Source organism: Mesocricetus auratus, unplaced genomic scaffold, assembly GCF_017639785.1.
Source record: "Mesocricetus auratus isolate SY011 unplaced genomic scaffold, BCM_Maur_2.0 Super-Scaffold_100001, whole genome shotgun sequence".
NCBI classification, from domain to species: Eukaryota; Metazoa; Chordata; class Mammalia; order Rodentia; family Cricetidae; genus Mesocricetus; species Mesocricetus auratus.
The window spans coordinates 527710-542027 of record NW_024429187.1 but is presented as its reverse complement, the minus strand read 5'-3'; the positions used below and the strand labels follow the sequence as shown (position 1 = coordinate 542027).

Sequence of the window (14318 nt, the reverse complement as noted above, 5' to 3'; positions counted from 1 at the left end):
CGCATAGACTCATCTATTTCAATGTTTGGTCATAGGAGAGTGGCTCTCCTTGAGAGGGATTTGAAGGAATGGCCTTTACTGGAGTAGGTGTGGCTTTGTTGAGGAAGTGTGTAATTGGGGGTGTGGTATGAGGTTTCAGAAGTGTCTCTCTCTTCCTGCTGCCTCTGGATCCAGATGTAGAACTCTCAGCCTCTCCATCATCATGTTTTTCTGTATGCTGCCATGATAATGATGGACTAAACTGCTGAAACTGTAAACAAGCCACAATTAAAGGCTTTCTTTTATAATAGTTGCCATGGACTTGGTGTGTCTTTGTAGCACTAGAGCAACAACTAAGACAAGTTCTGAGTTAGTTTCCTACTGCTGACAAGTAACTACATGTTCAGCGGGTTAACAGCATGTGTTATACAGGTCTGTGGTTAAATGTCTGACTTGGGTCCTTTGGGAGAGTTCCAAGGACAATGTGCTTCTGTGCTTTTCTTCTAGCATATGTCCTTTGAGTGCTAATTGCCATTCATCACCCATCAATTAGTATCTTATTTAATATTGTCATAAAATTCACAGATCATCTGATAAAACTTCTTCAGTGTTTGAAATGTTTAAAGATTTTTTGTTTTATTAAGTACATTCAGGTGATTCAACATAATCTTACCTATTTTCCCTATGAACGTCACATTCAGAAAGACAAGCTTAGGGTATTTCTACCCATAACAAATTCCTAACAGCAATTTACTTCTTTGTATAGTGTAGTAGTTGTTTTTTTGTTTGTTTGTTGTTTGTGTGTTTGTTTAGTTTTTTGAGACAGGGCTTCTCTGTGGCTTTGGAAGCTGTCTTGGAACTAGCACTTGTAGACCAGGCTGGCCTTGAACGCACAGAGATTCACTTGCCTCTGCCTCCTGAGTACTGGGATTAAAAGCATGTGCCACCAACGCCCGGCCTGTAAGTTTTATATTTAAAAATGTATGGCATAATTAGAAATAGACACAGCCTTTAAGACAACTGTGAGCTCTAGGAATGAGCTAGTTACTTTATTTGGGAAGAGAGCAATCAAGAAAATACCTCCATCAGATTGCCTGTAGGAAAGCCTATTCAGTATTTCCTTGATCGGGGATTGATATGGGAGTGCCCAGGACACTAAGAGCAGTGCAGCCCCTGGGCCTCTAGTACAGGTATAGAAGAAAGCAGGTTAAGTAAATCACAGGGAACAAGTCGCTAATCACACTATTCTGAGGCCACTCTTTCAATTCCTCATTCCTGGTTTCTGACTTTAGTCTCTGTCCTGACTTCCCTTCATGATGAACTGTGAGCCTTAAGCTGACAAAACCCTTTCATCCCCAAGTTATTTCTACTCATGGTCTTTCATTACAGAAATAGAAAGCAGACTAAAATGATGGTTTTTGTAAATAAATGACTGTAGTGTATGTGTGTGTGTGTGTGTGTTTGCAAACCAGAGTTTTTTTGTTTTTTTAATTCTACACAATAGACAGAATGGCATTGTCATAGTTAGGGTTTTATTGATGTGAAGAGACACCATGGCTCTGGCAACCCTTGAAAAGGAAAACATTTAACAAGGGCTGGCTTACAGTTCAGAGGTTTAGTCCATTATCATCATGTTGGGAAGCATGGCAAAGTACAGGCAGACATGGTGCAGGAAAGACAGCTGAGAGTTCCACATCTTGATCTTCAGGCAACAGGAAGTGAACTGGCTTGAGTTTCTGAGACCTCAGAGTCTACCCCCTAGTGACACACCTACTCCAACAAGGCCACATCTCCTAATAGTGTCACTCCCTATGGGCCTATAGTCATCATTTTATTCAAACCACCACAGCCATCTACTATTGTTGACTAGTGTCCATGACCCATAGTTAAAACATTTAGTTTTGCAATGTAAATCATTGTAAAGTGACCTTACTCCCAATTTGTAGGAAATAAAATTCAGATATTTTATGTCTAAGACAGGGAATGTAGATATAAATTATATTATCACGGTTTTTAAAATAAATATAAATGAATGGTAGCTTAAAGAGATTTCAGGTCCTGTGACCATCTAGATATCCTTGCAACTCGGGTCCACACATATCTGATCATTTCTGACTGTTTACAGCTGTGACCATAAGCACCCTCTGATTATTCATGCTGAGAAGATGGCATGTTTTCTGTTAGAGTTTTGTCTGTCCTGTGAGCAATGGCTGCGAGCTGTCCTCAAGGTTAAAAGAAGTGTAAGCATGCCTTTAGCTCATTCTGCCTGCTTTTTATCACTTGCAATGCAGCGAGACATTGCTGGAAAAGTTTGTTCTGAGTTTGTACTCAACCAAACCAACAGAGGGCACTCCTTCCCATACCCAATTTAGGCACACTGTAACTTCTCCCCCATGCCCCCATGCTTCAACCCCTCTCTATTGTCAATTCTCTGTCTCTGTCTCTGTCTCTGTCTCTGTCTATCTCTCCCTCTCTTACACACACACACACACACACTTATTACGCTTCTCAGGCATATATGACACAGCTCTTCCTGCCATGATTCTCCTTGATAGCTGGTATGACTGAGGACAAACTAGACCCATTGTAGGATTAACTGTCCTTACATACAGGCAGGGAAGAAAACAGGGTTGTTTATTCATTCTTTAAACATCCAAAAGTATCATGGGAATTCCTACATGAAGCCTTCACTCTTGCTTGCCTGCAAACACATCATCTTGGCTTCACAGCAAGGAACAATGCACTACAGTTGGAAACTGGCAACATTCTAACTCTTAAGGAGGGTTTGTGATTCATCTCACTTTCCCCACAGAGAAACTGACTTTCTCTGTCCTCACAAAGGAGAAATAAGGAGTATCTTTTGTCAGTTATTTGTCTGTAAAAGCTCCTAGCCTTGAAAAGGAACTGCCTGTACTGAGCCTGAAGATATTGCAACATTAATTTATAGACTCACTTTCTCCTGCAATGTCTGATGAAGTGACCTATGCAACACTTATGCTTCAGGATTCTTCAAGAGTGAGAAGTAAACAGGATGGAAATAACCTAAGAAAAGAAGGTAAGAGCTTAGATGAAGCACCCTATCTATAGTCTTTGGAATGACAGGTGTTAAGCGCTTCGAGATGCGGGCTTTGACACTGAAGCGGAGGGAGAGGGTGCAATATAATCCACAAAATAGAGACAAACAGTCCTAGATGTGTCAGCAGAGTGAGTGTCCTTAAGAGAATATATGGGGCTTTCAAGACCAGTGTGAATTGTATGGAATCACTGTCATGAAGCTTTTCACTGTAGGAAAAAAATTAATGGATATGTCAGAGACTGGGTCTGGGAGTGAGAGATTCCTATTTATAGCCATCCTTGACTCTTATGTCTTGTCAGCAATATCAGAGAAATGTTTTTCTAGAAGCCAAAAAGGATTCTTAAATATGTAGAGGAAGCTCTGCTAGTGTGTGGTATAATTTGCGGAAGAAGTCAAGTACAGTTAAATCTCAAGTGAACAAGAGCTAGCTTTTTGTCTTACGATGTTTTTAATTTAAGGTCATTGGAAACCCAGGTATAACTTGGAGCATTTTTCAATAATAAATGCTATCTATGCACAGCTTTATTGAAGTGTAGTTGTAAAATAAATAATATCACCAGTTTTGCAGTTATGTAGATGGGAACGCTGAGTCTCAAAGAAGCTAGGTAGTTTGTCTAAGTTTCTACAAGTGTGTGGTGGGCAGAGTCTTCCAGTGTGGGCTCATTCCCTTAGGCCCAGCTAGCAGACATGACAAGTCTCTAGAGTAGGACATCACTGAATACAGAAGACTGTCTTCTTCTCTTCCAAAGTCCTAGAATTATATGAATTGTTTTTTTCTGCTTTTTGGATTTTCTGTGTGTGTGTGTGTGTGTGTGTGTGTGTGTGTGTGTGTGTGTGTGTGTGTTCATCAGGGAGAGGATATACAGTAAACAGCATAGAGTTTGTGGTCTTTACTAAAGGTGAGATGATTATGCATCTCTGTCTTGTTCTGTCTTGTAATTCTCATTCTAATTTTTGAGGAAAGGGGTCATGTGACTATCCTACATGTGCTACCATACTCACCTAGAAAAAAGATTGTGTGAATCAAGGAAGAGGAGGGTGACAGATATTTTCATGACAAACATGGTCCAAGAGTTGCCTGCTGGTTCTCTGGGCTATTTGCAGACTAGACTATACATTTTCATCGAGGGTTAATTTACTATTTATAACAGTATAAATAATGTCTTAAAAGTTATTTAAAAGTATAATCTACCTTTATAAGAAAAGTAAACCATCTCCTTTTGGAGATTTGTGCCTTAAAATTCAGGGTCTCTGCTGTTGCCAGCATCATTCAAGAGTACTCATTTCCACACCTCATTCGCAAAATCAGTGGACTTGAGGAAGAAAGATGGGGGCTAATTTTAAAAATAAAAAAAACAAATTAAGAGAAATTCACTCTTAAAATGGGGAGCTGAGGGGGGACCATCTCATGTTTCATATTAGCAATTTCTAAACAGTGTTAAAAAACAAGGGAAATTTTTAATATTGAGACACTTCCTCAGTGGGAGAAACAGCCCCGAGTGTAACACCATGCTATGGTTCTATTTGCTCATCCTCTTTTGGCTTCCAGAACACCCAGCTCAATCCTCCATTTGGCGAGGAGCTGCCTTGAGTCTGATGACCCTCTGCCTGTTGCTGGTGACAGGACTGGTGACCTTGGGGATTATATGTAAGTGAACTTGTATTAAACAAAAGATAAGCAGTTATTTAAAAGAAAAAACTTGTACAATATGCAAATCCATGAAAGACATAGTTCTAGCATGCAAATCTTCAAATAACTTCTGCTACCCCAGATCTGCTCCATTCTCCACCACACCTTCAAAGAGCACTAACAAGGGGCCTATTTTACTGCTATGGGAATTCAAGCCCCCCCCCCCCCTCCCCAGTAATTTTTGTCTTTTGATGAACTAGATCACACTGTGAGGAAGACTCTTCTTAGTAACTGGTTAAAATTGAGAAGCTCATTTCTGAACAGACAAACCCATTTGTTATTCTCAGTTAAAAACAGGAAAGCAAGCTAGAGATGTATTTGCAGAAGGACATGAACGTCATTTACCTTGAAATTTAGCAGAAGGCTAACTAAATCTGCTCACCCATGGCCTTCCTGGGGGGAGAGAAAACACTAAAGTGGCAGCAACAACCTTACTTGCCTGAATGAGGAAAAACACATAGAGAAGGAAGAGAGGGGTGTGAATTACAACATACCTGGAAGAAAGAATTGAACCATCTATGTGTCTCACAGTGGAAGCCACTCTCTAGCAGACCCTAAGAGAAGATTATCTTGATTCATATGGACAGGGTAGGGTACTGTGCATTCTAGTACATGGAAAGACATCCCCTGAGGGATGATAGAAGTCCTTCTGTGCATATTTTTGTCTGATTGGTTAATAAATAAAGCACTGTTGGCCAATAGGGAAGCAAGATAGGTGGGACTGGGACTAGGAGTTGAGGAGGATTCTGGGAAATGTAGTCAAGAGTGGGGAGTCGCCATGTGATCCTGGGAGAAGAGGTCACAAATCTGGCATTCTCAGTAAGATAAGACCTTACAAAAATATGTATTATTATGGGTTAATAATTAAGTCAGAGCTAGCCATTAAGAAACCATAGCAAATGGCCAATAGCTTCATAATTAATATAGCATCCTGTGTGTTCATTTGGGACTGACGTGACTCTGGGACCAGGCTGGGGGGAAGAAAACATGTTTCTTATGGTGCCCAATGTCATTTGCATGAATTTCCATGTAGAATGACAAAAGCTTAAAAGGGATTTTTAGAAACAAAGGAAGAGAGACTAGCACAGCTTCTTAGTAGCAGCATTTTCTCCAGTGGGCTTTGTTTTGCTAGAGACAAGGAAAGACTTGCATAACCACTGCTGGAGGTAAACTTACATCTACCATCTTGGAAAGACAGCAGTTAAAACAGCCACGGCTTTGATTTTTAGCAATGTTTTCTAGCAGATAACAGACATGTGGTCAGAAAATCATAAAAATTTAGAGTAAAGTGAGATTCAGATAAAGTAAAACCTCTAAAAGTTATATGGTATTAAAAAATACATGTAGGCTTGGAAGAGAAAAAGAAACCGGATAATGGCTGGGTGTGGTGGCACAAGCCTTTAATCCTAGCACTCCAGAGGCAAAGGCAGGTGGATTTCCCCCACAGAAAAACCCTGTCTCAGAGAAAATAAATAAATAAATAAAAGTAAAATAAATAGAGTAATAATAATAATTAGATAAGTTAAAAAAACATATAAAGATGGAAAATACACAGAGAGTCTCAGTAAGACAAGACATTATAAAAATATATATTAGTAATTATGGGTCAATAGTTAAGTCAGAGCTAGCCATGAGAAACCATAGCAAATGGCCAACAGCTTCATAATTAATATAGCATCCTGCGTGTTCATTTGGGATGGACGTGTCTCTGGGACCAGGCTGGCGGGAAGAATGCAAGGTACAGAGGGTATATACATTATAAAATATAAAGTATGAGGGTGTTTTGGTCAGCACCCATTTGCAGGTGATTCATAATCAAAAGAGTTTATTGGAAGATGCTGTATAATTTACTGTTTCTTGTTGATGTGACAAAAAAAGCAGCTTAAACAAGGAAAGGTTTACTTTGGTTCATGGTTTAGTTAAGATGGAATACAGTTCCTCATGGAACTGGCGTGTACGGTAGTTGATCGCACTACTTCAACAGTCAGAGAGCAGAGGGAGATGAATGTCACGTTCAGCTTGCTTCCTCCTTTTATTCAGTCTAGGTCCTCAGACCAGGGGATGGTGCTATTGACACTCAAGGGGGTGGAGGGAACTTCTTATTTCAGTGAAATTTCTCTGGAAATGCCCATATAAACACATCCCGAAATTTGTCTCCTAGGTGATTCTATAGCCTGCCACATTGACAATAAAGATTAATCATCATAGACACTAATGTCTCCCATGCTCTATTCACTTATTTCCTTATATGAAAGGCTTCGTTGGTAGTTATTATTTGGAAATATGAACACAGACTATTCATCTTGTTCTTAGGAAATGAAATCTGATACTCCTGTTGAGGTAACAGATACTCAGTAGATACTGTTAGGAGAATATGTAGCTTATCTTTTAAAAGATGCATGCCCCCAAAACAAATGAAAATAAAATCATGTTGCTGCATCATGAAATGCACTGTAATTTTCTGTAAAGTGCAACGCTTTTGTTGCAGTGGTTGCTACATGCAGTGTGCTAATGAATCACTGGAAGAGCTTAATAAAAATGTTTTTAAATAGATACATGGATCCAAAACTAGAAATGGTTAGAATGGACCAGGACCAATCTGGGATTATTGGAAAGACCCTGTCAAGTATGAAAGAAAGGGAAGAGAGAGATGGGGGTTGAGCAAGAGGACCTGGTGCTTGCTATAGAGAAGGAAGAGGGAGGGAGGAGAGGGTAAGGAAGAAAGAGGGAGGAAAAGAAAAAAGAAAAGAAAGAAAGAGGGAGAGAAATGAAGGAGAGAAAGGAGGGAGAAAAGAGAAAATGAAGAAGGAGGAAGAGAAGGAAAAGGAGGAGGAGTAAAGGGTTAGAGAAAGACTTCCCAGTGGCCTGGGGATCACACTCTCCAGTCAGCTTGGCAGCCTTGTGACAATGGCAGGGAACATGCGCTTGTCTCGTTATGTCTTGCAGTTTTGCAGATGTCAAACGATATTAACTTGGATTCAGAGAAGTTGAATCAACTTCAGAAAGTCATCTACCCACAGCAGGACAATCTGTCTGAGCCACTGAACATCTCCAGGAAAGGTCCCTCAGAGGAATATCTCCAGTCTCAGATCTCTGCCCTCCTGGAGAGACAGTGGCAGATGGCTACCAAGCTCTGCAAGGAATTCCTCACCCACACTTCTGGTAATTTGACTTACATCTGCAGAAAGGCCAGATCAAGCCTGTCACCCTGATCAAAGTCCCCACATATAGCACAGTACTTAGAAGTTGTGTTCTTTAGCAATCCCTTGACCATGTCATTCTAAATGTATGAAGGACAAAGAAATACAGATGTTTCTTTAATACTTCAGAAAGTACATATTTTGGAATCATTTCCAAATGCTATCAGCCAGGATACTTCTCACTTTATCAACCCCTTTGAGATGCTCTGGTTATCATAAGAATACTAAAAGGCTGGGCCTACAAAGAGTATTTCCATTGTCCAACGCCCAGTCAGGGTTACTCCGCTTCCAGAGGGTCCTAGCACAGTATGTTTCAGGACACTTGCACTCAGATCTGTTGTCTGTATGCATGCCTCAGTTTCTAAAGGTTTCTGCAGTCACCCCACAGAATGTGTACTTTTCAGTATAATTTCCTTTTCAGACCACAAGTGCAATCCTTGTCCCAAGACCTGGCAATGGCATGGAAACAGTTGCTATTATTTCACAACCCACGAAGAGAAATCCTGGAGTGACAGCAGAAAGGACTGCACAGACAAGAATGCCACTCTGGTGAAGATTGACAGCTTCAAAGAAAGGGTAAGACTGAGCTTCTTCCCCAGCTATAGAAATTGTCCACACAGTGAAAAATAAATATGTAATGCTTCTTTTTCATGATAGGAAATTAGTGGATTTTGAAAAAGATCTAATAAATGAGTTGAGGAACTGGGTGTGGAACCCAGGACATAGCTTATGCTAAGAAAGTGATCTACTGCTGAGCTATCCCCAGATAATAAATGAACTTAATGAATTTTTAATCTTGCCTCCTCAAACCGGCAGATGGCTTCTCACTTGTTCTGCTCTCTCCCTCCCCCAGGATTTCCTTCAGTCACAACCATCACTCACACTCTCTTTCTTTTGGCTGGGATTGTCCTGGAACTCAACTGTCAGGCACTGGCTGTGGGAAGATGGTTCATCTCCCTCTCTAACCTTGTAAGTATCAATCTGTTGGGGCTGGAAGATCAAGATTTCCTTAGAACTTTGAGAAAAATTATGTAAAATGACAGAATTAGAATCCTAGATATGAAAAAAAGAAGTACACTGCTTGAAAAGAGAGAGAGTTTCAGCAGGGAACACATTGAGAGCTGGTAAGTAATTCCATCTATTTGTCAAGCTGAGAGCAATGCGCTGAACATCATGTGCTGTTTAACTACTTTCCTTATTAAGCATGTATAGCTAATAGTATGCTCAAAGTACTTTGCAAACATAAACCCTTGAAAGATGCACTTTCATATCTCCACTACAAAATAAAAATGTTACCACAGAAAGATTCTCTGACATACCTAAGATTGCCCAGTTCAAACAGGATCAAATCAAGATGGAACATTTTAGATCACCTGTTCATCCACTCAGCTGTTTTATCCCACCCTGCACAACCTTCAAGGGTGGTGTTTGTCATTAGGACACACATTTAAGCATTGACACAAAGTACTCGTCTGAAGGAATTGTTGCCAGTTTCCCACAGAAAGTAAGTGTGAACCACCTGATTAGCTGCTGGATTAGTTTCAGGATGCAGACCACCAGTTAGGTCCCATGCATGTCCTGACAAAATGCATTACTGCAGACTCTCAATGACAGTAGAAGTCAGCATAAAAAATGCTTCAAAGTCTTGCCCAGCCTGATCTTCTGTACTTTTCCAAAGACTCCTAAGAAAGAAGTCCAGACTCACTGGGAGCCAGCAACCCAGGGGCCATGTAGTCTCAGGCTGGACTTGAAGGGGAAGCCAGTGGGTATATGGTGTGAGTTGGGAGATGAAAACTAGTTTTTGTTTTATCTACAAGATGGTACCAAGGGATAAATCCTTATTTTCTCAAGAACAAGTTTTGTTTTAACTTTAATGTTTAAAACTTAGTTTTGTATTTATTGATTTGGGGAGGTCAGGGTTGTATGGTTCCAGGGCACACGAGTAGAGGTGAGAGGCCAACCTTCAAGAATAAGTTCTCTGCTTCCAGTATCTGGGTTGGGGGAATTGAACTCAAATCATGAGGCTTGGTAGCAAGCGCTCTCACCCACTGAGTCATCTCAAAAACACTTTTTTAAAGCAAGGATTGGAAAGATCACTCAGTAGTTAAAAGCATCACCCAGAAATAACTGACAACGACCTGTAACTCCAGCTGCAGGAGATTTGGCGCCCTCTGTGGGCGCCTACACACATGTATATTCTGATCATGGTCTTCCCACCCTCACCTCTCCTCCCAGATTCTCTCCACCTCCCCATGCATCCAACTCTACACCTCTTCTCTCTCTCTTTAGAAAGCAAACAAGCCAATAAAAAATGTGATCAGTGTCAGGCATGGATTCCCTCTGATAGAGTAAGCCTTAAATTCAATCAGATAGTGGCTGGCTACAGCGTTGTGCCTCTATTGCACTAATATTTCATGCAGAATTGAATATATTCTTCTTAAAGAAATATTTTGCTGGGATCACAACTAATCTGGAATTACAGATGTTGATGCTTGTGGGGGTCTTATAATAGTATGGACTTTCCCTCTCAAGGTGACCGAGAACACTTAAGTCTAGTTAAGTTTCATATGTAATAATATTAATCAGTTTAAATCAATTACTTTCCAGATTTAGCTATCAGGAGCATGCCAGGTTCAACAGATCCAGAGGCTGCGCTTATTTTGAAAGAGGGAACATTTACATTTCTCGCTGTAGTGCTGAAATTTTTTGGATTTGTGAGAAGACAGCTTCCCTGGTGAAGATTGAAGATTTGGATTGATCTGACTCGTCTAAGTGTATCAAGAGGAAGGGTCTATTGCAAACACATGTGAGAAAGGAGGAAGCTATGGTATTTGAGTAAAAAACTGAATAAAAAGTAGATGTACTTCAACTTTCCCACAGATGAATTTGCTTTACAAAACATTCTCAACTTCACTGTCTGACCCTCTGACCTACTGTACGCATTACTCGGGTCTTATAATGATCCTGAGTACCCAAGGAGAAACATGTCATTTAAGTTTGTCTCTCAATAATCATGGTGATACTTAGATATTAACCACCAGAGCAGCATGGGCCATGTAAGGGAACGAGTTCCAGGAGAACCCTGTTATAAAGACTGCCCTGTCATACAGGTCTTTCAGGGATTCCAAAGTAAAGGAGCTGGGACAGCAGTGCTATATGACTGAACTACAAATGCTTTACTGTTTTAGAGACTGTCTGTCTGAACCCATTTAAAAAGCTAAGTGTTAGCATCCATGTACAGAGTAACTCTGCTTTGTCTTCCTATGAAGCTACACTACCAGTTATCATAACTGATAGCCTAGATGAAGTAGGATAAATACTGTCTTAAATACTTTTATCAATTATTTAAACTGATAATATTCAAGCTACTTATTTTGCACTCTTGGTATTACCAGAATAATAAATATGTTTATTCTCTTAATAGTAATATGCCATTTCATCTTATTTGCTGTATGTATGAGTATCAGGTATGTGTGTGTGGGTATGAACATACGTGTGGATACTTGTACCTGTGCACATGTGTGGAGATCAGAGAAGCACACCGAATGTATTCCTCTATCACTCCCCACCTTACCTTTGATGCAAAGTCTCTCCCTGAACCTGGAGCTTGTGGATTTTCTTTTCTGCTAGGCTGGAAGCCAGAAATCTCCAGCATCTTCCCATCTCTGCTCACTAGGTGCTGGGCTTAAGGCATGTACTTGACCACACCTGACTTGTTATTGGGGTGCTAGGATCTGAACACAAGTCCTCAGATTTGCTCAGCAAGTACTCAGAACTGCTAAGACATCTTTCCATCACTGCTTCACTTTCTTCAGAAAAATATTAGAATATTATTTGGATACATGTTATCAGAACAATTACTTTTTAAAACTTGCTGAAACAGTTTGCCCACATCCCTGCAAAAGATAAATACTGTAAATCCAGGCATTGGGAATCTTTCTGGAGAAAAATTACTTATTTAAGGTTGTTTAAAAAGATAGGGTTTTGATTTTTCTCTTCAAATAATTATACACCAATTGCAGAGTTGCCATCTAAAAAGAATAATAATTAACTTGTGATACCAATTTGAACAGTGGCCTAAAATTTACTGAAAAAAAAAAAATGGATTGCATTCTGAGTACTGTTAATAGTTGCTTGAAGAGACAACTTCACAATATTACACAGTAGCTTATTATCTTTAAAATGTTAAAATTATGGTATCATTATCATATAATATATATCCAATGGAATTCTAAAATAAGGCAATAAGACTAAGGGTAAATATCTTTTTTTTCTTTTATCATTTTTTATTTTAATTTTAAATAGCTTGTTTTACATGTCAATCCCAGTTCCCTCTCCCTCCCCTCCTCCCGCACTCCCCTTCCCCTCCAGCCTCCCACCCTATTGCCAAATCCTTCCACATAGGGGATGCCTAGAGTCTGTCATTTCACTCTGGGTAGGGTCCAGGCACTCCCCTAAGAGTCCAGGCTGAGAGAGCATCCCTCTTTGTGCTATGGGCACACGATGACTGTTTGTATTCCAGGGATAGACACTGATCCACAGCTCAGGGCCCCATAGGTTGCCCAGGCCTTCTCGCTGACACTCACATTTGGGGGGGTCCAGATCAGTCCCATGCTGGCCTCCCCACTGTCAGTCTGGGGTCTAAGAGCTCTCCCCTGTTCAGATCAGCTGTCTCTGCTGGTTTTGCCAGCCCATTCTTTGCCAATTTGCTCATCACTCCTCTCTCTGTCACTGGGTTCCTTGGGTTCAGTTCAGTGCTTAATTGTGTGTTTGCCTCTGCTTCCATTAATCACTGGATGAAGGCTCCCGGATGGTTATAGACATCAAGTTCATTATCAGGAAGGGGCATTCGAGGTGGTCTCTCCACTATTGCTTAGCTTGCCAATTGGTGTTATCCCTTTAGATCACTCGAGGTCACTCTGGTGCCTGATCTGTCTTCTAAACTATGATTCCCTCTTCCCCCTATTCTACCCCCACCCACTCAACTTCCTGTTCCCCCATGACCTACTCTCTCTTCCTCTTCTCCCCCTCTCTTCTTCCCAGCTCCCACTCCCCCCCCATCCCTCGCTGTGTTCCCCATCCATTCAGAGGATCTTGTCTCAATCCTCTTCTCTTGGGTACTATGCATATATGCATATCTTTTAGGTTCTTTCCTGTTTCCCAGACTCTCTATCAGTGGAAGTGCAGACTGGCACTATCCTGATCCATGTCTAAAATCCATATATGAGTCAGTACATGCCATGTTTGTCTTTTTGCGACTGGGTTACCTCACTCAGGATGATTTCTTCCAGTGCTATCCATTTACCTGCGAATTTCAAGATTCCATTGTTTTTTTCTGCTGAGTAATACTCCATTGTGTAAATGTACCACAATTTCTCCACCCACTCTTCAGTTGAGGGGCATCTAGGTTGCTTCCAGGTTCTGGCTATTACAAATAATGCTGCTATGAACATAGTGGAGCAGATGCCCTTGTTGTATGAATTTGCCTCATTTGGATATATGCCTAAGAGTGGAATTGCTGGGTCTTGTGGTAGATTAATTCCCATTTTCCTGAGGAATCTCCATACTGATTTCCAAAGAGGCTGTACGAGTTGGCACTCCCACCAGCAGTGGAGTAGTGTTCCCCTCTCTCCACATCCTCTCCAGCATAAATTGTCTTTGGTGTTTTTGATTTTAGCCATTCTGACAGGAGTAAGATGGTATCTCAGAGTTGTTTTGATTTGCATTTCCCTGATGGCTAAGGATGTTGAGCACTTTCTTAAGTGTCTCTTGGCCATTTTAGCCTCCTCTATTGAGAATTCTCTGTTTAGTTCTGTACCCCACCTTTTAATTGGATCCTTTGGTGTTTTGGAGACTTGTTTCTTGAGTTCTTTGTAAATTTTGGAGATTAGCCCTCTGTCAGATGTAGGGTAGTGAATATCTTTTCCCATTCTGTGGACTGCCTTTTTGTCTTGTTGACTGTGTCCTTTGCCTTACAGAAGCTTTTTAGTTTCAGGAGGTCCCATTTGTTAATTGTCGATCTCAGTGTCTGTGCCACTGGTATTATGTTTAGGAAGTGGTCTCCTGTACCAACTCGTTGAAGACTATTTCCCACTTTCTCTTCTAAAAGTTTCATTGTGGCTGGATTTATGTTGAGGTCTTTGATCCATTTGGACTTAAGTTTTGTACAAGGCGATAAACATGGATCTATCTACAGTCTTCTGCATACCAGTACCCAGTTATGCCAGCACCATTTGTTGAAGATGCTTTCTCTTTTCCATTGTACAGTTTTAGCTTCTTTGTCAAAAATCAAGTGTTCATAGGTGTGTGGGTTAAAATTAGGGCTTTCAATTCGGTTCCATTGGTCTACCTGCCTATTTTTGTGCCAATACCA

At 40.6% G+C, this 14318-nt stretch overlaps 1 protein-coding gene across 1 annotated transcript; it reads left to right on the top strand.

Moving 5' to 3' along the window:
* The first annotated feature begins 2789 nt into the window (after positions 1-2789).
* Positions 2790-10814, top strand: Clec12b (C-type lectin domain family 12 member B). Its single transcript, XM_005087137.3, has 6 exons — positions 2790-3034; positions 4605-4703; positions 7692-7907; positions 8367-8521; positions 8799-8914; positions 10553-10814. Exons 1-6 carry the CDS (start codon positions 2944-2946, stop codon positions 10701-10703), a joined length of 828 nt encoding a protein of 275 aa, XP_005087194.1. The 5' UTR covers positions 2790-2943; the 3' UTR covers positions 10704-10814.
* The last annotated feature ends 3504 nt before the right edge of the window (positions 10815-14318 follow it).